Source organism: Penicillium psychrosexuale, assembly GCF_028828465.1.
Source record: "Penicillium psychrosexuale strain IBT 29551 chromosome Unknown utg000002l, whole genome shotgun sequence".
NCBI classification, from domain to species: Eukaryota; Fungi; Ascomycota; class Eurotiomycetes; order Eurotiales; family Aspergillaceae; genus Penicillium; species Penicillium psychrosexuale.
The window spans coordinates 7,203,726-7,225,926 of NW_026643187.1; the positions used below are offsets into that span (position 1 = coordinate 7,203,726).

At 50.2% G+C, this 22,201-nt stretch overlaps 7 protein-coding genes across 7 annotated transcripts; 3 read left to right on the forward strand and 4 right to left on the reverse strand.

Moving 5' to 3' along the window:
* Positions 1-786: 786 nt before the first annotated feature.
* Positions 787-3,252, forward strand: N7518_003849 (putative C6 transcription factor (Leu3); the record flags this gene model as incomplete). Its single annotated transcript, XM_057184776.1, has 7 exons — positions 787-863; positions 980-1,109; positions 1,163-1,269; positions 1,327-1,635; positions 1,685-2,122; positions 2,181-2,437; positions 2,501-3,252. 7 exons carry the CDS (start codon positions 787-789, stop codon positions 3,250-3,252), a joined length of 2,070 nt encoding a protein of 689 aa, XP_057046226.1.
* Positions 3,253-5,392: 2,140 nt separating this feature from the next.
* On the forward strand, positions 5,393-7,815 carry optB (small oligopeptide transporter, OPT family; the record flags this gene model as incomplete). Its single annotated transcript, XM_057184777.1, has 2 exons — positions 5,393-7,094; positions 7,151-7,815. 2 exons carry the CDS (start codon positions 5,393-5,395, stop codon positions 7,813-7,815), a joined length of 2,367 nt encoding a protein of 788 aa, XP_057046227.1.
* A 502-nt stretch (positions 7,816-8,317) lies between these two features.
* Positions 8,318-9,976, reverse strand: N7518_003851 (cytochrome P450; the record flags this gene model as incomplete). The annotated part of the gene is made up of 3 exons (XM_057184778.1): positions 8,318-8,756; positions 8,824-9,630; positions 9,684-9,976. The coding sequence occupies 3 exons, from the start codon at positions 9,974-9,976 to the stop codon at positions 8,318-8,320; spliced, it is 1,539 nt and encodes a 512-aa protein (XP_057046228.1).
* A 647-nt stretch (positions 9,977-10,623) lies between these two features.
* Positions 10,624-11,849, reverse strand: N7518_003852 (alpha/beta hydrolase; the record flags this gene model as incomplete). Its single annotated transcript, XM_057184779.1, has 2 exons — positions 10,624-11,467; positions 11,524-11,849. The coding sequence occupies 2 exons, from the start codon at positions 11,847-11,849 to the stop codon at positions 10,624-10,626; spliced, it is 1,170 nt and encodes a 389-aa protein (XP_057046229.1).
* A 960-nt stretch (positions 11,850-12,809) lies between these two features.
* N7518_003853 (DNA cross-link repair protein PSO2) lies at positions 12,810-15,392 on the reverse strand (the record flags this gene model as incomplete). The annotated part of the gene is made up of 2 exons (XM_057184780.1): positions 12,810-14,414; positions 14,469-15,392. The coding sequence occupies 2 exons, from the start codon at positions 15,390-15,392 to the stop codon at positions 12,810-12,812; spliced, it is 2,529 nt and encodes an 842-aa protein (XP_057046230.1).
* A 678-nt stretch (positions 15,393-16,070) lies between these two features.
* N7518_003854 (Sm-like protein LSM2) lies at positions 16,071-16,555 on the reverse strand (the record flags this gene model as incomplete). The annotated part of the gene is made up of 3 exons (XM_057184781.1): positions 16,071-16,102; positions 16,225-16,475; positions 16,542-16,555. 3 exons carry the CDS (start codon positions 16,553-16,555, stop codon positions 16,071-16,073), a joined length of 297 nt encoding a protein of 98 aa, XP_057046231.1.
* Positions 16,556-18,832: 2,277 nt separating this feature from the next.
* Positions 18,833-21,889, forward strand: N7518_003855 (uncharacterized protein; the record flags this gene model as incomplete). The annotated part of the gene is made up of 1 exon (XM_057184782.1): positions 18,833-21,889. The coding sequence occupies one exon, from the start codon at positions 18,833-18,835 to the stop codon at positions 21,887-21,889; it is 3,057 nt and encodes a 1,018-aa protein (XP_057046232.1).
* Positions 21,890-22,201: the final 312 nt, after the last annotated feature.

Sequence of the window (22,201 nt, forward strand, 5' to 3'; positions counted from 1 at the left end):
TCCCACGTTGCATGATATGGCATGATAACCCAATGGACCCTTGTCATGAGTAGCACGCCTCCATTGAGTTTCATGCTCTGGGTGGTGTCAGACACATGACTACGAGGCTAGGTCACGGCAATGGTACCTTTGGCCGATGTCTACGAAATTGCTCAGGTCATTTTCGATTTCCAGTTGGCAAAGGTTTTACCCAGGAGCTCTGTAAACCATACGATAGTCATTGTTACAAGACCATCTCCCGCATGAGACGGTAGCGTATGGTCAATTCAAGCGTCTCGTAATCTCTTAACTTTCATTGCACAATATACAGTTTTTGTTCCGCCCTAATTTGGAATTTGAAGCTCTATAATATTTTCTGAGGCTATACAAACTCACTAGGTTAGGAAGTTCAGCCATTGTTTTCAACAAGATCCTGGGCATCACAGCAGAAACAGCGAGACCTTAACAAATTAAAGATATACCAACCACCCTGGATTTCATCAATTCAGGAGTCTAGCATATCCACAGGAAATCTCCAATCTTCCATCAAGCGGAAGTCTCACCGTAGACTCATCCCCGTGCAGTGTAGCTCGCTTCGACCGTCAAGCATGCCATTAGTTGCTAGTATATTGAGGAATAATAGTAGTCATCTGGATAGCCGGCCTCTGTCTTCAATCATTTTAGTATACGTTTGTAACAGTGAACGTAGAGTCTGGGGACTGTGAGGTCAGCACATCGCAGGAAAATCCATATTTCAGATATATCACGTGATATACCCCACTTCAATAAGCATCGCATCACATGACCATGCCCCTCAACCCTCTGCGTCAGACCAATCACAAACCCGCCATCACCCCGTTACCGGGATTGAGCTCTGCGACTCTGTTTTCCCCTATTCTATGATGAAAAAAATCAAATGAAAAGGATAAACAGGGTGTTTGATCACAGCTTTCGCTTGATTTGTGACCTACGAGCCCGATAAGAGACCGTGTTCGCCCAGAACTCAAAAATGGAGGTGTATGAGCATCTATTCCAAGGTTGTTCTCCGTCTGAAAAAGCATGCTAAGGTAACCATACACAGATTACCCAAAAAAGGAAAGAAGGCGTGTACTATGTGCCGCCAGCAAAAGGTACCACTGACTTCCCCTTCTATTCTTTTATAATGCCGTATTGACTCCAGTAGGCCAAGTGTGATGTCTGGCGGGATGAGACTAAAGCGTGTTCCCGATGCCGAGACCGCAACCTCGAATGCACCATAGATGACAGCTTCACAAGAGAGCACAAGCGTCGGTAAGAGCCCGAAACCGAGTAAGACGGAGGGAATCCACTTCTTATATTTCTCCAAAGCCGATACATGGCATTAGAACACGAGAATAAGCGGTGGCGCCAACAACTGCAGAGCTCACAGCAGTTGAACTCCGATTCCGTGCCGATTGCGTTGTCCACAGCGACAACGGAATTAGGCGTACCGGCCGTGCTGAAGTCAGATGGTCAAGTGGACGATTCTCAGGGTTTGCCGCTAGCCTATCCCCAATATCCTCTTGCACCAGCGAGCTCCACATCGGGTGTGATGATGGGAGGGAGTGATCCGACGAAGCCCCGTTCACTGAAAAGCCTTACCGTTACAGGCGCAGAGATTGATGACCTGTACCAATTGTAGATGTCTCCCAAACCTTGCGGTCCACATGGTGCTAATATCTTGCAGATTCTTCCACCATTATGCCTCATTCCTCCCGATCCTCGATGCGCAGACCAAGCCGAATGCGTACTACGCGCAGTCTCCATTCCTGTTCTGGGCCGTCATCGGCGTAGCCAGTCGGTCATATTCTCGAAACCCGACTTTGCAGACTGCGCTGGCCCAGGAAGTCACGGAAATGGCATTTCTGTCGGTCATGTCGACGTGCGCGCCGTGGCACATCATACAGGGACTATTGCTCCTGCTGACATGGCCGTTTCCCAAGGAGAATCGCCCAGATGTGACATTTCCTCTCAGCGGCATGCTTTTGCATGTAGCGATGCAAAATGGGTTCCATATCCCGATGTCGAGCCATGAATTTTCCCGGGCGAAGATTCCGGCGCCATCGGAGTTGGATATGGTCCGGCGCTCGGAGCTCTGGGCTCATTGTGTGCTGGTGTACCAACGGTGGGTTTCTTTCTTGCAAATTGCGAGCAACCGAAATTATCGTGCTGATTCGTGGCAGATCTTGTGTGATCAAAGGGCAGTCTCCGCAAAATCTGGTCAGTTTGGCACAGGATACCATCCAACGCCAGGTACTATTTGATAAGATTGCCCCGGATCTGGTTCAGAAACTCAAGTGCCAGGATGTCGTTGGGAGATGCAGCGAGGCAGTTATGGAGAATGGAGTTCGTGCCATGTCTCTGGACCAGGAGCTGGCTTTAGACATTCTGCTGCGGAAGTATGAGGGAGAGGTAGACGATATTGCACTGCAGGCCGTCGGTTTGTTTCTCACATATATCCCTGGCAATAGTCCATCCACTAACGCTTGTTAATTTATTGCAGATGACGAGAGGTATCACATTCTCCTTTGTCGTATGTCAATCCACATTTTCCATTTCTACAAAAATCAAACCCTCGTCTCTAGTGGATGTCTTCCACGTCTTATCGCCACCGCTTGCAACTTGATAGACTATGTCCAAGCCTTTGCGGATCGTATGGGAGCTCTCTTCATGGCGCCTATTCAAATAAGCTTCGGTCTGCTCCTGGCCTCGATATCACTGTTGCGAATTCTCAAAAGTGAATATGCCTCTAGCGGACTCGATACGAGCCGTGCCCAGGCGTCTTTCTTCGCCGCCATCAATTTGGCTAAGCAAATATCCACCGACAGAAGCGATATAGCTGCTAAAACGATCACTCTCCTGACTCAACTCTGGAATAGCAGCAAGGCATTCCGCAAATCCGATGGCTCGGAATACACCGCACTTCGAATTCGAAGTCGCTTGATCCTCAGTCAGATCTTGGATGCAGTATGGTGGTGGCGTGATGAATATGACCCTAACGCGCGCATGAAGATGCAAGCGTTGGAGTCTGTTGACGGTCCTTCCCGAACCAACATGCTTCCAGGCATCGAGGCAGGGCGTGCTATGACGGGAACAGATCCCGCTCGGGAGCCCGCTGGGGGAATTCCTCAGAACTTGGGTCCTTTGCAAGGAGAGTTCGAGATCAACGAGGATTACTTTACCAACTTTGAGTGGCTGAGTGATGAAATTTTCTCATTTCCTCCGGATTCATTGTTAGCGACCAACCTACCGTGAGAGCATAAGTTGACTTCGAATCTATCAAGGACCCATGTTACCTTTACATTTTCCTCCAATCGCGGATCACGCCTTTCCTGCCGCAGATATGGAGCTGATATCAGGCCTCGGTATCTATTCCAACCCCATAATTGCCGATCTCGGGCCATTACCCTTGTATGTGCAAGTGTCTTCGGCTTTACACCCCCAGATACCGCAGACCCCACCTCGGGATGTCAAAACAAAGATCTCACCAAGTCTACGCCACTAGGACAAGCAACCATGGAAGCAATGCTTTGTAGATCACGCTGTACGCGTGGCCTCCCAGCCCGGGGCTATGAATTCTGCAGGTGCCTTTTAAGCACTCCACTTGATTGATAGAGATTAATTGCCTGCGATCGGCCTTAAGCTCGATTCGGGGGATCTCCGGTGAATTAGATATGGAATATCCACAAAAGAGTGCATGGATAATTTTTCCTTGACAATGCACTACCCCTGAACATGCCTCGTTAAGTGAGATTGAATTGCCGGTTTATATTAAAGGCGGTCGGCAATACATTGTAACCCCGCTTAAGCCTCGGCTCCTTATCTCCAAGCCTTCCCCCAGCTTTTGCTTCATTCTCTCTCTCTTTGTCATAGGAATTATTTCCATTGGTCAATATGTTCGGCTTTGTGCAACTACCCCGGTCAAGTCGAGGCGAAACCCATATTAGTTTACGGAGCACGGGGACGGAGCACGGATACTCCGCACAGAGCCCTCGATCGTTCCGTTCATGTTTTCTTTCCCATAACATAATATCAATTCAATCGTTAGATGGCAGTGATTATTCCTATCACGCGATGTACCCCCCATCACTTGGCATATTTCTTGGCATATATCTCGGGCCAATGAGGAGTATCGATTGTAAGCGCCCTCCTCAAACACCCCTGCAAGTCCGCGGGGCCTCCGGTTTGAGACATGATAGATTCGAAGCCACCTCATTCGGGTGGTATCCAGTCAATCATCCCAGCCATAGAAGCCCGCTAGAAAAATCTCCCCACATACTGTTCCACAGTGCTTGTCTTGCCCTACCTGAGTTGGCAATTCTTGTCACCTGCTAATCATATTAGGGAGTCCGAGGGAGTCCGGGAACAGCCCTAAGATGGGATCGGACAATCTCACAACTCCATTATTAGCTCCGGGGCCATGGCCTAAACTCGACTAATGCCCAAGATAAGAGGCTATTGCCGGTTATTTGTATTGCAGGGGTTACAACCATCCTTGTATCAATTGGGATATGGCCTTTCACTAAAACCGATTAGCCCCGGAGATGGGCCAACCTGGCTGAAATCAGACACATCGGTTGGTGGGCCACTCATTTTAGCTGCTAATTTAGCGTCCAAGCTAAGTTCATAACGGCAGGTTGACCTTCTAAGGTTTTTTCCTCCGTGCGCTGGCTTATCACTAACAAGCTCCCAGGGGATTGCTTCTATGTCTTGGAAGTAGGGTGTACATGGTATAGACAGCCTACGCTGTCTGGAATTACTTGGAAAAGTGACTATACTGTATGCTTCACCCCCTACTAATACACCTCAGGTATTTTATGTTTCCTATATTCCTTTGTGAAATCCCCTCGAACGCGAACTGGGCTGGAGTGAATAGTCCCATGTAGTCGAAGGTAACCCAAGGAACGCCACCAAGTATCTAGATGCTCAGATACGATGAATGTTCTCCGGATTATGCATAAAGAAGTAAACATGAGAGGTCTGTGGGCTATCGGGCCAAAACAAGGCCAAATCACAACGTGGGATGATATTGGTCGTTGTCTTGTTATATGCACATTGCCACTTTCCGCCTCGAAGCACCTGCCTCCAGCCACTCAGGTCTCGTGGCTCTCGTTTAACCATCTCTCACTTCTCTACACCCCTGTCTCTCTTCCCCCCACTTCTTTCTTCTCATCAAATCAATTCCCTAGGTCGTCGCTCGGTCTCATCTCGGCTCGTGGGTTACATCCACTCAGGATAAGCCTGAGATATCCTCTTTGGGCGATAAGACGGACTTCCGACGGTCTCAGTCTTCGATCAGCTTTAAATCATATTCAAAGTTCCCCGTTGTTGCTTTCCTTTTCTCATTCCTCTCGTCTCCCTGTGAAGTTGACATCGGTACTCCATACACTTCACCATGGAGAAGGACGAGTCTATCGCCGTCACCACCGGCGCGATGGTCGACGAGACTGCGCCTGATGATAAACTCAAGAAGCTGCGTGATCTCAAGGACCACCATCACTGGGATCCTAACATGCCCGAGGATGTCGTTGAGGAACTCGATGAGGCATTGCACACATCCGACAAGCATACCCAAGAGGTCATCGCTCAGGAACTCCTCGAGAACTCCCCGTACCCCGAGGTTCGGTCCGCTGTCTCCAACGTCGATGAGGGCGGATCAGTCAACACTATTCGCGCCTGGGTCATTGGTCTTCTATTTGCGACCATCGGCTCGGCCCTCAACATGCTGTTCTCCATGCGCCAGCCTTACATTGTTATTCCCTCATACATTGCGCAGGTTGTCGCCTACCCTGTGGGAAAGGCATGGGAATGGTGGATGCCCAATTACACTATCCGTATCTTTGGCTATCAAACCGAACTCAACCCAGGTACTTTCACCAAGAAAGAACATACAATTGTGGTGATCATGGCAAACGCCACTTTCGGTGGTGGCGCTGCCTACGCGACGGATGTCCTCTTGGCTCAGCGTGCCTTTTATGGACAACGTTTCGGCTGGGGCTTCGAGATCCTTATGTGTATCTCGACTCAGATGTTGGGCTTCGGCATGGCTGGCTTCTTCACCCGTTTCCTGGTGCAGCCCGCCGCCATGATCTGGCCCTCGACCCTGATCAACACCTCCCTCTTCACTGCACTGCACGATGTTGCCCTGCCGGATCCCAGCAAGGTCGCTGGCTGGAGGATCGGCAAATATAAGCTGTTCCTGTACACTATGATTGGCTCTTTCTGTTGGTACTGGTTCCCCGGATACCTCGCACCATTCCTGAGTATCTTTGCCTGGGTCACCTGGATCAAGCCCCAGAACGTGGTCATCAACCAGCTCTTCGGTGGAGCGACCGGTCTCTCGCTTATCCCAATGACATTTGACTGGACTCAGGTCTCTGGATTCAACTTCAGTCCCCTGATTGCTCCCTGGTATGCCATCTCCAATACCATGATCGGCATGTTTCTCTGGTTCTGGATCGTCACCCCGGCCATTCACTACTCCAATCTCTTCTACGCTCAGTACCTGCCCATGAGTGACTCCAGAAGTTACGACAACACTGCGAATGTGTACAATGTCACCAAGATTCTTACTCCAGAATTCACATTTGACAGTGTGAAATACTCGAACTATTCCCCTCTCTTCCTGTCGACTACATTCATGCTGTCCTACGGGCTATCCTTTGCCAGTATCATCGCTGTGCTGGTTCAGACTGGTCTCTTCAACGGTGCGGATATTTGGGCTCGATTCCGTCGCGTCGGAAAGGAGGAGGAAGATGTCCACGGCCGTCTCATGAATCGCTACGCTACAGTTCCCATCTGGTGGTACTTGGGTGTGTTTGTGGCCATGACTGCAATTGGCTTTGGTGTTGTACTGGGCTATCCTACGCACATGAGCTGGTGGGCCTTCATCATTTCTCTGCTCATTTCCGCCGTTTGGTTTGTTCCTATTGGCATCGTCAAGGCTGCCACTAACATCGACATCGGCCTCAATGTCATCACCGAGTTCATCATCGGTTACATGCAGCCTGGTAAACCTATGGCCATGATGCTGTTCAAAACCTACGGTTACATCAGCATGTACCAGGGAATGTACTTTTCACAGGATTTGAAAATCGGTAAGTCCCGTCGCTGTCTATCTAGATTCGTTATACCAACAGTCCTCTTTCATTAGGTCACTACATGAAGATTCCTCCCCGCGTGACTTTTATGGCCCAGATGATCGCTTGTCTGTGGTCATCGCTGGTGCAAATCGCCACCATGAACTGGGCTCTGGGCGCAATTGAGAACGTTTGCGACCAGGCGCAGCGTAACCACTTCACCTGCCCTAACGGTCGTGTGTTCTTCAATGCCTCCGTTATCTGGGGTGTCATCGGACCGGCCCGCATGTTCTCGATCGGCGAGCTATACTCGCCCTTGATGTTCTTCTTCCTCGCCGGCGCCATCCTCCCCGTCATAATCTACGTCGGCGCCCGTTACTTCCCTAAGAGCCCTATCAAGTATCTCAGTGCCCCTATCATCTTCGGCGGTGCTGGCCTGATTCCCCCCGCTACCCCTCTGAACTATCTCACCTGGGGTATCGTCGGATACGTCTTCAATAAGTATATCCGTGACCGCTGGCGCGGGTGGTGGATGCACTACAACTACGTCCTGTCCGCTGGCTTGGATGTCGGCCTCGCTCTGTGCACCATTCTCATCTTCTTGACCCTCAACTTGACCGATACCAACTTCCCCGACTGGTGGGGAACCAATATTGCCGTCGACACCATGGATGTCACTGATACGGCCATTCGGGTCCCGCTCGCTGAGGGCGAGACCTTTGGTCCCACAAAGTGGTAGACAATCGGACCTATTCCATGTTAGTTTGGTTCCCTTGAGAGCCAATTACGGTCGCAATTCTTCGGATATCCGTTTAGTTCACGTCAGACACGAATATTCACGATATCACAGTAATAACATTGATTTATGTTTCCTCAAACTTTCTGTATCTAATATTCCGAGTTCATTCTGTGGCTCGACGGGAACCTAATAATACAGCGAAGGAACTCATTCATATCTCTCTAGTTTCTTTACTTCCTTTATTATCCATACCAGCAAGCAGTAATTTCAAAATCCAAAGATAGCTTCAAATGTAAGATATATAAAAACATGACACATGTACACGCTTATCAGACTGACGACCACCAAGACTCAAATGCAAACCGAAGCCACGAAATCAGCACTTACCCTCAGCCATTTTTGATGGTGATCCAAATATCATTCAGACTTCATTCCATTCCACCCTAAATCCAAACTATTTTAATCCTCCACATAGACAAGGGGTGCATATTTTATATTCAACTCAAACCCGACGACGACGCATACCAACCTGCAAACCAAGCGGCTTGCGCAGGAATCCCTCACGCGTCTGCATAGGGCCATCCTGGTGCATCTCAAACTCGAAGAGCCGGAACACAGTAGCGCAGATAACAAGAAGTTCCATCTCGGCGACGTTGCGGCCGACACAGGCGCGAGCTCCGTGGCTGAATGGGATGAAGGCGGCCTTTTGGCGCGCCGTGAGACGTTCCGGACTCCATCGCTCTGGGACGAATTCTTCGGCGTCGGCGCCCCAGATTTCCTTGGAACGGTGGATTGTGTAGCTGGGTACTGAGAGCACGTCGCCGGCTTGGAAGGTGTGTCCGCAGATCACGATGGGCCCGAAGCCGGCGGGGATCTCGCGAGGAAGGCCCATTGAGGATGTGCTGTGGATGCGCATCGTTTCCCAGATCACCCATTGGAGGCTGGAAGTTTGTTAGTTTAGTTTAATTGTGTGGCATAATCGTGTGCGTTGATGGGGTGTAAGCTTACTAGGGGATTTCCTTGACCATAGCGTGCGTGGGAACTTCAATATCCTTAGGGAGGGCGTCGTCCAGCGTCTTGCGCAGCTTGGGGATAACGTGCGGGGTGATCATACACCAGTAGAGGATGGCACAGGTGGTGTTGGAAGTGGTGTCGGAGCCAGCAATCAGTTGAGTCAGGGCCTCGGCGGTGAGTTCGGCGCGTTCAAGCTGGTTACCGTTTTCGTCCTTGCCTTCCATAAGGCGGGCGAGCAGATCCACACGGGTGTTGTTGGCCATAACTTCTGGCTTCAGACGCTCGTTGACACGGGCGATGGCGATACCGGCAAGGTGCTGGACAGCTTGCAGGCCTTCGTAGAAGAAGCGGTCCGGGATGTACTTGGCGAAGGGGATAAGAGACGGCATGCAGCCAAGGGTGGCAGATACCTCGCCGCGACGGTTCAGAACTTCGACAGCGGCGACATACTTGGGAGGGTCCTTGGGGTCCAGGCGCATCTCAGCAATATCCTGGCCCTTCTCGAGCATGCCGAAGGGAGCACCGAAAGCCAGGTCGCCGATGATATCGAAGGCCAGGTAGTTGAACCAGTTGAGAGCATCCAGGCTAACATATCCGGTCTTGGGGTCACCCTGCAGGCCGGACAGACGGTTCCATTGCTTCACAAACTCCTCGACATTGCCATGGATATATTGCTCGAATTGGCCAATGGACTTGGCACTGAAAGTGTGGGAAACGGTCTTGCGTTTGCGGGAGTGCTCAGCACGGTCACGGGTGTTGAACAAGCCACGGCGGATAGAGACAAAGGCATCGTAGAAGTCCCTAGGATATCGTCAGTTTGGGTGCAGTTTTCCTGGGCTGCAATATTGACGTACGCTTTCAAGAAGCCATTGCCGTGTCCATAGACGCTCAGGATAGCTTCGTCGTCGGCAATGGAGACTTGGGTAGGTGAGATGCGAACAAGCTTTCCATACTTATTATGAGCCTCATCAATCGTCAAGTACTTCTTTCCCTGACGGGCCTGCAGCAGCAGCCAAACGTTGGTGAACGCGGCAAACCCGGCAGAGGGAATGTCGCGCAGGTGCGACTTCTGCAAGTACGGCACCAAGTAATAGGCTACGGCGAGGCCGAGAAGAATAAAGGGAACACTCTGAAGTGTCACAAACATAGTGAAGTGCTGTATAGGAGTGTTGGACAAAACAACACGGAGAAAAAAAGGTACCGGCCCAATGCAGACAGGATAATGCCGATCTGAATGTAGAATGTATGTTCAAATAAGAAGAATCAAGCCGAATCCATCACCAAGCACGCGAATATAACCTATTTATGAAAAGAGGACGTGAGATCATCGAATCATCCCCGAGGGTAAGGAAAGCAACGGGAAGCAAGTTCGGTAGTGTGGAGTTCAGACACTGGCGGCGAAGATCCGTGGAGAGTGCCGTCTCAAGCCTCCGAAGCTCCCGATTTCGGTTATTGACATGGGGTTCCAGACAAATCAACGGCCGCATATTGACGATGTGGTGACTCCATTCTCTGTATGGCGTAAATCCTTGGTGCTTGATTTGTTGAAATAGAGTGCGGGGGGATGACACGAGGTGCCACGGACGCCAGGTTTATAAGGCAATAGTATGTGTCATCCGTTCTAGTTAGCCTTGGAGGTCGGGCATCAGCTTACGTAAGATCGGGCACAAATCCGAATCGGGGTATCGGTATCACTTGCAGAACTCGGTGAGAATGTGCCTTGGCATGTTGTATGTACATATTAACGTTCAAAATAGATGTACATGGATAAAAAGGGCTCCTCACTTCCCATCTTCATTGATGATGACGGGCATGATCATGGCGATGACTCTTGCTCATCAATCCGTGGGCCCCCAAAAAGTCATTGATCTGCTTATAAGCCCCGGTGGCATTATGGTGCAGATTAATAGCATGGCCAGTGTTTGGATGGACATAGGCAGAGAAAGCACTGGCCGAGGGGAAGATCATCTTGGCAGCAGCAGGAATAGAAGCCGGTTTCCCACCCGTGTGCAAACAGTCGCCCCCACAGAATGGTACATCGTTCGCACCGTCAATGACATAAACAGGGCCTGTAAAATTGCTCTGGGCCGGTAGACCAGTGATAGTCAGGAGTTCACCGATGGTCATGGGCTGCTTGTTCTCTTCTGCAAACTTCAGAAGACCGGTGTCGAAATGGGGCGGGTAGAAGAAGAGATATACATTGCTGCCGATGTCCGCACTCTTCAAGTACCCAGCTGTGTAGTCCGAGTTCTTGCCGTTGAGACGGGCTTGCTGGAAGTTGGCGCCGCTGAGAAACATAGGCATATAGTCGGCGCTTGTTGAATACCCAGTGAGCACGAGCGCATCGGAAAGCTCTGGGTACATCGCGGACAGAGCAACCGTCTGGGCAGAGCCGAATGAATGTCCGACATGGATGATCTTGGTGGGAGTCTTGATATTAGACATCTCACCGTTGCGCACCATGCGGGTCAACTGGGCAAGGGCCTCGACCTCCAAGAATGCCTGGATCTCGTTCTTTGCGTCGCCATGTGAGGATTTGCCAAGGCCCAGTCGGTCATAGGAGAGTGTGTGATATCCTCGGGACAAGACGTAATCCACGTAGGAATAAGTATAGTTGTTGTATGGTAGATCCCAATATCTATATTTGCATGTTAGACCCCCATATAGAGAAATCAATTTATCTCTCGAACTCACGATTTGTCAAAGCCCATCCCATGTGTGAGGATCTGAAGCGTGTAGGCCGAGTTCCCGGTATTCTTCGGCATGCAGTATTGGGTCGAGATATTGTAGTGGCCCGACACGGTAGCATAGCCCGACAAGGCTGTTTCTGATAGATTTCTACCCTGTTTGGTCGCTGAGAGGACGAAGGAAGTAGCGTCAAAGTTGGTCTGGGGCGTGCTGATATTGTCGAACACGCCGTTGCGAGCAGTGACAGGAACCTCCACTGTCACATTGTAACAGGTCTTCGCAGCGGCTGCACCAGCCGTCAAAGTCCAAAGTCCGATTGTTGAAGTACGCATCGTGAATGAATTTTAGGTGTATCTCTGCACTCAGTTCAATAAACGCAAAGGGGGGTGTCTCCATTATATAGGATTTCCCCCAGAAAGCTACACTTGCAACAAAAGAACATATCCAAAATGCGGCAAGTCCATTTCGAAAAAGTCGGCCCCAAGTGATTTGTCAAAAAGCTGTGATTCTAAAGTTAGAGTGGAACCGTACTAACGCATAGATCGATAGCGTAGGCCCATCAAAGGTTGTTCTCCGGTGCTGAGCACTGAAAGCGTCTTGGACGTTGAGGTATCAAGTCCTTAACAATTGACATAATCCAGCACTAGAGGCATCAATCATCGTTTACATTTGATCTGATACCTCAGTCTGAAGGGGGTGAAGATGTATAAGTTTGCCGTGCTCGCTGCATACTGTCGATCCGAATCTAAATTGGAACGAATGATCATTCACGATCTCTCGGTCATTCTGATCCACTTGGCCCGAGCCCTAAAAATGAGAACTCAATGATCACGGGTTTCTACCGAGGTTGATCATGACAGGCTCTTGATTGGTATTGGAGATAATAACTCGGATGGAAGCAAGAAACCGAGTGATATTCAAAATTGTGACTGTGAATATAGAGTATATATGCTGTCGAGATAGTCTAATAGTAGTCCATTTTCAGGGGAATTAGGGTTCTTTGAAAAACGGTCCCCTGAACAGTGCATTAGCGAGAATATAGATCCAACTGTTGCGATATATACCCAAATCCGAGGAAACGATCTACAAGACCTAGGCTTTCGTTTGGTGGAGTAGTCGATAGAGTCTGAAACCAGTAAAGATGCAAGAAAGAGGACCAGAGCGAGAGCGAGAAGAATGTAGCCGTGCACACCCGAAATTAGATACAAATCTACGCTGTCGCCATGTAAATTCCAATGCGATAAATCGTCGTATAACCAAGTTATCCATAAGTCATATGTGCGAGCCGTTAATCACCAGCGATCGCCAGTTACAGGGAACAACCCGTTCTTCTTCTTTTCGGCATCCCACCGCTCTATCCACACCTTCATCTGATCCCGGCTCTTCTGGCTGCCAACATTTACCGTCGGGATGACCCGCCCGATACGCAAAGCGCAGCAGAACATGGTCAACTCGCGGAACGAACTGTGTTCGCTGTAGGGCACGCCAAAGCAGGCGCTTTCTCGCGTGCTGCCGCGCTGCGGGGTGAGGTCTTGGCTGGTGAATGGTGACTTCCAGTGTTCGCCGTGTAGTACAGTGGAGACTGGTGGATTTTGCACTAGTCGCCCGGCTGGCGGGCGGTAGGTCCAACCGGTCGGGCGGAAACCGACGACACGGGAGAAGTGTGGTTTGAAGCCGTCAAGGTAGTCTGCCAGTGTGTCGGCGCGAATCTCAAAGAGGGTTTGCATATGTACTTGTGCTTCGTGAGGATTGCTGGTCAACATCGCGGAGAGCTCGGGGTCTTCCAAGCAGGCGCATATTCGTTGCTTCGGCGGAGTCGCGAATATCTTGGATCTAAGCGCTCGGGCGATTCCCATGCATATCCGTTCTTTGCCAATACTGTAAGTGCCAATCACTACGAGTAGTCGACCTCCAGCCTGCGAGCCTTTGTCCGGTGCTTTGTTGTTCCCCGTGGCGGCGGAGAGAAATTTGCTCATCAAACCATCTGTGCTACTCTTCCCTGTATCATGTCCAACACCAGCCTCCTGATTCAAGCGCACACATAGCTCTGAACACGCTGTGATCACATCCTCCTGCGCAGGAAAGCCATATTTTGGGCTCAGATATGTAGTGTCGAGGTAACATTTGTCGATGTGTTGCTGTCTCGACTTACCAGTGACCGGGTTGGTCATATTAGGGCGCAGGAGCGGATGTTGCACCTGAGCAGGAGATGCACGGAAGTCACCACAATGCAGCACCCGCTGGTTATGCGCATTGGGCCCATTCCCAGAGGTTTGTTCGAAAAGAAAAAGTGAGCTACCCGGGCAATGATTTGCATGTATCATGGTGACCCGTACTCCGCCTGTCTCCGGTACTTCAGTAGTAGATTCGAACTCAAGGTCAACTATCCACTTGGGATCAACGCGGAGCTGCTGTCGGACAAGATTGGCAGTGGGTCGACTGCAGTAAATGGGCCCATGGCACCAGGACTTGTTGAGTCCTATGTAGTGATCGCTGTGAAAATGACTGAGGAAGTAGGCGTTACATCCTTCGACGGCCCCGTAGCGGAAGGCATCGACGCATATGGAAAACCCCGAAAGGATTTTGTAAAATGGACAAGTCCGTTGATAGGCTTGTTTGCCGCGAGAAGACACCTCGTTTGCGGCTGCAGCAGCCCAAGCAGTATCTTCTGCATTTCCAGCCATCATTTTTGAGAATGCGGAACCACCAATGGCTTTCTTCTGCGAGTAGGGATCACTTTGCGCAGGCCGGGCAATGGCAGCGCGTTCTGCGCGTGTCAGCCCTTTGTCGATGTCCACTGGCTTGGGAGTAGGCTTCGCCCTGGGCTTAGGGGCCGGTGGGGCCGGGATAGGGTTGGTTTGGCCATCAAGGCAGCCGTTGACATGCACTCCAATTTCCTTTGCTGGGAATTAGCATTTCAGTAGGCCCAAAACGCAGTAATGGGCACCTACCGTTTCTTTAAGATCCTTTAGCACCATTTGGCAGATAGGGCACGTGCTCACTTCCTCCTCAATATCTTCTACACCAGAACAGTCCTTTAGATCTTTGTCAGGATCTACCTCAAGGTCGATCTGCTCTTGTTCCTCGCCCTCCCAAGGCCAATTTCGAAATTCTTCGCCTATAAGCCCGTCTTCTTCTTCTACATCGTCAAAATTCGCGAATTCATCATTATCGGCATTACTCGTGGCGGCTCTTACCAGTGGCGGGGGTATAGGTTCGGAAGTGCGTTGTGTAGCCACTATTTTATCCGGTTGCAATGCTTCGTTCGTCACAGTCGTCGTGACAGTTGTAGTTTCTTGGAGCTCCCGATATGCTTCCATATCATCCTCGCTGTCGGACTCATCGATGAATGGTCCGCTCCTTTTCTGGGGCTTTGTAGTTGCTGATGCAGGTGCGGTTGCTTTTGTAGTCTTCGATTCATCTGGTTGCTGTGTCTCGTTCACTGGAGTATCCGGTGAGTCGACTTTCCGACGCTTGACTGCCGTGTCGCTCTCATTATATCGCTTGTCATCCGCTTTCAAGAACTCTTTATCTTCACCCCAAAAGTCAGGCGTGGTCGATCGCTCTCTTTCACTCGTCACCGCTGCTTGTTCAATCTTTGCCAGTCCCTTTTTATCCTCTAAAAAAAGCCCACCGGCAGGATCATTTCTTGCACTATTCTCCCGGAATGTTGAAGCACCCCGGCCGCTGCTCGGTGAGCGTGAAGTTGCTGTTACAAATTGGGTGATCCGAGCCTGGCGAGAAGTGGCACCCGGCGGCGTGTCGGTCTTCTGGAAGAAACTCAAGATGCTCGAATTGCGCTTTACGGAGGATTGTCTTGTGCCAGAAGAACCCTTGGATGGCGTGGCCCCTTTCTTCGCGTAAGATCCGGCCATTGTGGTTCAGCGGAGAGGTGGGAGTCAGTTGCACCGTGTGCGAGAATCGAGTTGTGACGAGGGTCTGAGAAAGGTCCCAGCTGGCCCAAAGTAGTTTGATATCGGATGAAACACAAAAAGTATGGTCAAATGTACAATATGTCCATAATATATGCACCGTCGCTAGAGAAAATGTATGTCAGGTCAATCGGATCGAGAGGCGCGAAGAAACTGGATCGCGACACGAAGTCACGTGCTCATTATTACTTGACTCCAAGCGGGGACTACATTCGATTTTGGTATGTTTAGAGCATTGTGATATAGTCAAATGGCCAAAACAAATTGCTGTTCATTATTGCAAAAAAAAAAAAAAGTTTAACGAGGTATCATGAACAACGCAGCCTAGATGCCAGCATGAGCTATAGGCGGGTAATCTCCGACTAAATTGCTTTTGCGGCGTATCAACAAGATTCATGAGCGGTAATCCAAGGTCGGTTTGGTATCTTGGACGCACTCGAGGGTATGGGAGTTTCGAATCATTCGTTGCATCAACTCGTCTCCCCGGTCATCAATCGGGGCCACATGAAACCCCATACATTTGGCCATATAGTCATTTTCATTGCTGGAGACCACTAAGTGGGAACAACGGTATGGAAGAGCGCGATGCGTGATTTGTCGTAAAATTGAGGCTATAGTCGTTTAGCGAGCCTTGCCAGCCTGGTTGGCAGCCTCTATATGATGACGGTATTAGTATTGATTTCTAGTTTCCGGTCGCAACCTTCGTATATCCTTTAAGAAAGGAAATAACATAGACTGAACTCAAGAACTCAGTCGGGGAAGATGCGCAACTCACCTCGCCGTGTGGCATCCTCCAACAACCCCACGTCAACCTCCGAACGAGGCAACATTACGTATCGCACCACACTGCCGCGGATGAACATGTTCTTCACCGAAGACAGGTGAGGGTACTTGGCCAGTTCCAACACTTCGATATCATCGAGCTTGATGTTTAGGTATTGGTCGACCGACTTCAGGATTCCACGAATGCGGATGTCATTTTTGAGCTCAATTGTGACCGTCTGATTGGTCAAAGTCTTGAAGAAGCTGTAATGGCGAGCCCATTAGTTCCTGTCCACACAAACGGAGTTTGCGATCCGCGCCATAGCATACCTGAAGAAAAGCATGGTTGCGGTGGATAGGAAAGCTTGGAGGGGTGCTTGGATGAGGATAGGTGCGCTGGATCAAAGCGGTGATTTGTATTCTGCCGATGTCGGACGGTGTTGTGGGTTGGATGTTAGAGCTTGGATAATGAGTATCACGAGATTTAGAGACAGGAATGTCGACGGCGCTCGAGAGTTGGCAAGGTGAGATGCAAAAGAGAAGCAGGCGGACGGGATCACGTGCACATCCCCATATAAGCGGTTCCAACTCAACCAACGCTCCGCCATATTCCCTCGAGTTTGGATTTCCATCGACTAGAAACTATTGGAGGCTTGTTCTAGGTCATTCAGCACATATATTCATGAAATAAATCTCTCACTTTAACACTACTTATGCACATCTACATCCGCTTACACAGGTGAATCATGCTTTAGCCATTGAATAAGCGCCGAGTCCTTTGAAATAAACTCCCTGGTTATGTCTTGGATAAAGTAGGCTAGCTGAACCTATGAACACATGAACAGGAGTATAAGCCCACCGATCAAATGCCTATCGATTGATATCAACAATCCGAAGGAAAACCCTCCACATGATGAACAGGTGAGATACGGACTTCTTATATGGGCCAAACTGACCGGTGTCTTTTCTTCCACCTGGCAGGTCGTTGTGGCGCCGGCTCCAGCTCAAGACCCGATTTTATCCATACTGGAGGATCGAGAAGGCATTCCTTCTGACAACACTGGAGTTATTCAGGCTTTGCGATGAGGCTGGTTACGTCAAGCGTCGCAATATTGATATTAACATCATGCTCTAAGATGTACAGCATGTTTTTCCGGTCCCTTCGTTTGTCTTTTGAGCTCGAGACAACACTTGTTTCACTCAAAGTTGCTTCTAGATATAGGCTGACAAAACCTTTACAACATCCGCGGGTAGCAACTCCGAAAGCCGAGGATCAACTTGGCTTAGGAGGGCGGGTTATTCTTCAGCACTGCAGCACTATGCATATTGTGCCGTTGGTCTGAAACGTAATTGTTGGAACTACTTTGTACAATGTAAAGTCACTAATAATCTCGGAGGACGAAACCATCATCATGCATTGGCTGCATACGCATAATTCTGGCAAAGTGTCAGATATATTGCAACGACATAAGACATGCGGAACTTTGGGCTCGTAGTTTTATCGAAATTATCATTTAATAATTCCTATGGCTGACTTCTAAACTACCTAGCGCCAACTTGTGAAAGCATATCCCGGAAAGTGTACGACATCGATTCATATCTAACATAAGCAAGACTATGATTTGTATGTATTGAACTGGAGTTCGGGACTCTACGCGCCTTTAGGGTCACATCGTCCACATTTTAATGAGGGGCAAATGTGACAATGAGGTCAATTAACATATAATTTCTATCTTAAGAGAACTATACTTCTCTAGCGTGCATTAGTATAGTGCACTAGATGTTAAATTGTTGGACTTGGCGATCATTTCCCCTCTTTTCCCTCTTTTTCCTCCTTTTTCTCTTCTTTTTGCGATGATCACTACCTCATCTCACCAAATTTCCCATCATATGACATTAATTAGGACGATTTCCTGCCTGTTTCGGTGCTGGAAAGGTGCATAATTGACGTTCTATCCACCTCCGACGGGATTAATTTGACTAAAGATAGTAGCCCGGCGCCTACAGTCAGCCAATCACCAGCCTCTTCACACTGCATATCACTCTCGTTCACCTCTCGGCAGGTTCGTCACACCATCTACGAACCTCATTCGTCCATTTTCGCATTTTGAATCTCATTTACTGGACTCCGGCTCAGAAAATGGCCTTGGCTCTTTGCTGACGGGCGAAACCCCTGTCCAGCGCGACGCGCCCATTTCCTCTCCGCCAATAAGATCAATGTCTGCTACCCTCCAGACCAGGGTGATTGGATTAATTGTGCCCAACCTTGCATTAGTCTCTGTAACGGAGTGACTCTTTCTGAAGAGTGATCGGCTGCTCACTGCACATACCCCGTGGCTGGTGGAAAGCGCCCAATTGACTATAAACCCGTCCCAACTGCCACAATTTCTGTGAACGCTAGCGTTCTTCGTTTCGTGGACTTCATTCTCTTATGCTCGGTGCCTATAGCTCTGGTAGCTTTTGCATCTGTTTTATTTCTTATTGTTATCTTGCTTTTTATCTTTCACTTCACAGACCCGTTGATCGGTGTCGCCATTTCCTACGAGTCAAGATACCCATAGATATTTCCCGTGAGCGAGTCACGCAAAACCAACATCCAACAGTTTGATCAGGTGTTCAAGATGACCGATACACTCCGTATCTCGACTGTACGATTCCCGCCCCCTCGGCAGGCCCGAGGGACGGTGCTTAATACTATAATGGAGGATACGCGCGAATCCAATTTCGCTCAAACCAGTCCCAAAGGCTCGCCCCCGTCCAGACTTACACCGGCAGCTATAAGCCCGCAGTTGAAGTTACAGACCAGCGGGTTTTCGGTACCAACACACGCCCGCCTTGCCCGCCTAATGTCGCCTCTCTCCGCCGGCACTACCTCGTCATGCTCAGATACAGAATGGCAGGCTCAGATGCAAGAGTTCCGAGGATACGACGACTTGTACGATGCCACGGATGATGATAGTATTGACGATAATGAAACCGAAATGAGCGATTCATGCTTTTCCCCCGATACGCGGCCATCGAGCTTGATTACGCCAATCACCCGAAATTCGGTGACCTCAACTGGGAGCAGTCGGAAGCGCTCTCTGACACTTGAGATTCCCTCTTCTGCATTGTGGCCGTCAATTACCGGGTCCCTCAAGGGCTCGCCAGTCCCGCCCACGCCTCCATCCAAGATACCAGTCTCGCCAGCGGCGCTGTCGATGCTCAGTCGTTCTGTACCTGCATCATATGCCCCGCCTTCGCTCGATGGTAGCATGACCTCGGACCAAGAATCCATAATCAGTGCATTGGCTACACCGGACTCTCAATCTCTGCCAGACACCAACTGGGATGCACATGATATCCATGTTCGCCGAGATCTGGACGGAAGCGAAAGCGATCTAGACAATGCGGACTCCAGTTCAGACATTCATACTGTACCCATTGCTATCGAGACCCAGCATGAGGACTGGCGTCATGTTCTGGGAAGTTTCCCCCGGATTCCCACTGCTGCCCAGGCATATTCACCCCCGCTCTCGCCATCGCCCTCGCCTTCTTTTCATCTGAATAATGAGCCAATTTACGAATATGATGACTTGTACGACGCCCCACAGCCTATTGACCAAGGCGCATTTCTGCCTAACTCGGCACTGGCAATGCTACACCACATTCACTTAGAAGAGACACCCGATTCGTGTTCTGAGACCTCGGAGGATAAAGGCGAGATGTGGCAACTTCAGCCGCCTCCCAGCCGCCCGAGAAGTGCCGACGGGGTCACTCCCGCATCTGAGCTGTCTGGTTACAGTTTCAGCGATTTGAGCATTCCATCTCCTGGTGGATTCTTTGCTTCTTTGGCGCCCCGAGCGCGCCACACGTGGTCAATCCCCAACACCAATTACCAACCATCGTCGGCGGCTGCAGAGGGTTTCTACAACCTTCCTTGGCGTCGGGATGATGGAGATATTGTTGAGCAGGTAGTTGAATGGCATGAGCCCCCTGTTGACGAAAACCCAGTCACAGCTGTTCGTGATGAAGAGGCCCCGCTTACTGCCATTCGACTCCCTTGTGACACACCCACTCGTCGGTCTATCTATCAAGATAGCCCCATGAGTGCTGCATTTGACGCAGTTCAGGTTCAGGAGATCCCCCGCTCTGGGAACGGATATGAATACGACGAGTGTTATGACCAAGAGCTGCAGGAACGTGCAGTTGCGAGCCACGACCGGACCAATATTTGGTTGTCTGCCCAAGCATCCTACCTCTCCGCTCTTAGTGAGACAAATCCCGCGAATGACGTTGAGCCTGTAGAATCATCCGAGGAGCCTGCTAGTATTGAGGTTGAAGCCAAAGAAACCACAGAAGAGTCTACCACTAAGATGGTGCGATTCGTCGAGGGTGTCCCTGAGTCCCTCAGTCCTCTGCCCCCGATCCTTGCTAGCAAGGATTCAATTTACTGGCGAGGCTTCCAGTCTATTCGGGAACAGTCAACCAAGACAGATGGGTTCATGCATCGCAACATGCGCTTCGATGCCGTCCAATCCATGCGCCTCGCTATGAACGACCTTCACATCAACTGCTTGCTGGGCAAGTATGAACTTGTTCGCCCCGAGCGCCCTGCATACAAGGGTCCTTTCGCCAAGGCACCCCGCAACTCGACGATTACCTCCGAGCTGGCCGAGAAGGCCCAATTTGACAAGGTGGAGAAGGAACAGCTGGTTCTTGCTCAGCTTTCGCAGCCCATGTGGGCCATGGATGCTCTTCGGTCTCTCAACGGCGGCAATCTGCTCACAAGTCCTGCCCAGCGTATGCTTGCACAAACCTCATCAAAGCCCAAGGCCTCGCAGGGACCACGCAAACGCAGCTTCCGCATCCTAGATCTCGGCGGTCAGTCCTCCTGTGACTGGGCCTGGCAAGCCGCGTACGAATTCCCAAATGTCAAAGTTTACACCGTCGCCTCCAAGAACCAGACCGTAAACAGCGCCATCAAAGGCCCTCCCAATCACCGCCAGGTGAACGTGGATAACCTCTGGGAGCTTCCCTTTGGCAACAACCAGTTCGATGTCATCTCCGCCCGATCTTTGCACGCACTGCTAAAGACCGAATGTCCCGCAGGCAAGGACCGCGACGAGTACGACCTAGTTCTGAAGGAATGCATGCGATGTCTCAAGCCAGGCGGCTACCTCGAATTCCAAGTTCTTGACGCCGAGATCTCGCGAGCGGGCCCGTACGCCAGCGCAACATCAGTGGAGTTTGTCTTCAACCTGCGCAACCGTGGGTACGATCCAGTAGCATCGAAGAGCTTCGTCGCCCGTCTCCGCAACAGCGGGTTCGTCGACACGCAGCGCGCGTGGATGTTCCTCCCGATGGGTACCGAACACGTCGAGCAGGAGCCGATGCGCGAGACTCCGGCACCGCGTGTGCAGAGCCAAATTGAAGATTACGAGGCAGTGCAGGGCCCGATTGGTAGCACGGCGGATATTGCCAGTATTACTGGACTGATTGGAGGGTGGATGTGGGAGCAGTGGTTACTGAAATTGCGAGTGGAGATGGGTCGCGAGCGACCTATGTTGCTTGAGGGTCTTGGTGCGCTGTTTGATGAGGGGAGGAAGAGTGGCGCGGGCTGGACCTGCCTGTCTGGATGGACTATGAAGCCGAAGCGGAAGAGTTCTGTCTCTTTGGCTGAGACTGGGTCTATCTAGGGATATCGATCTCTATGTATTTAACTCTGGCCCTGGTGGCTCGCAATTAATGTAATCAATGCTTTATGTCTATGATGTTTTACTTCAATAAGATCAAACACAAGGTTCCTTCCTTCACCACCTGGCTCCCAACCACTTCCATCTTCCAGGGCTAGTTATATCACTCTCAGTTCAACCTCTTCTTTTCTTTCACTCACTTCTATTTCATCTTCAGTTGATCTCTTCCTTTGCTCTCAATCGACATGACCCCTGCGAGAGGGGACCTCGTTGTCACATCTCCTCTTCATCTCTCTTCCCACCTATCTCTTCTCC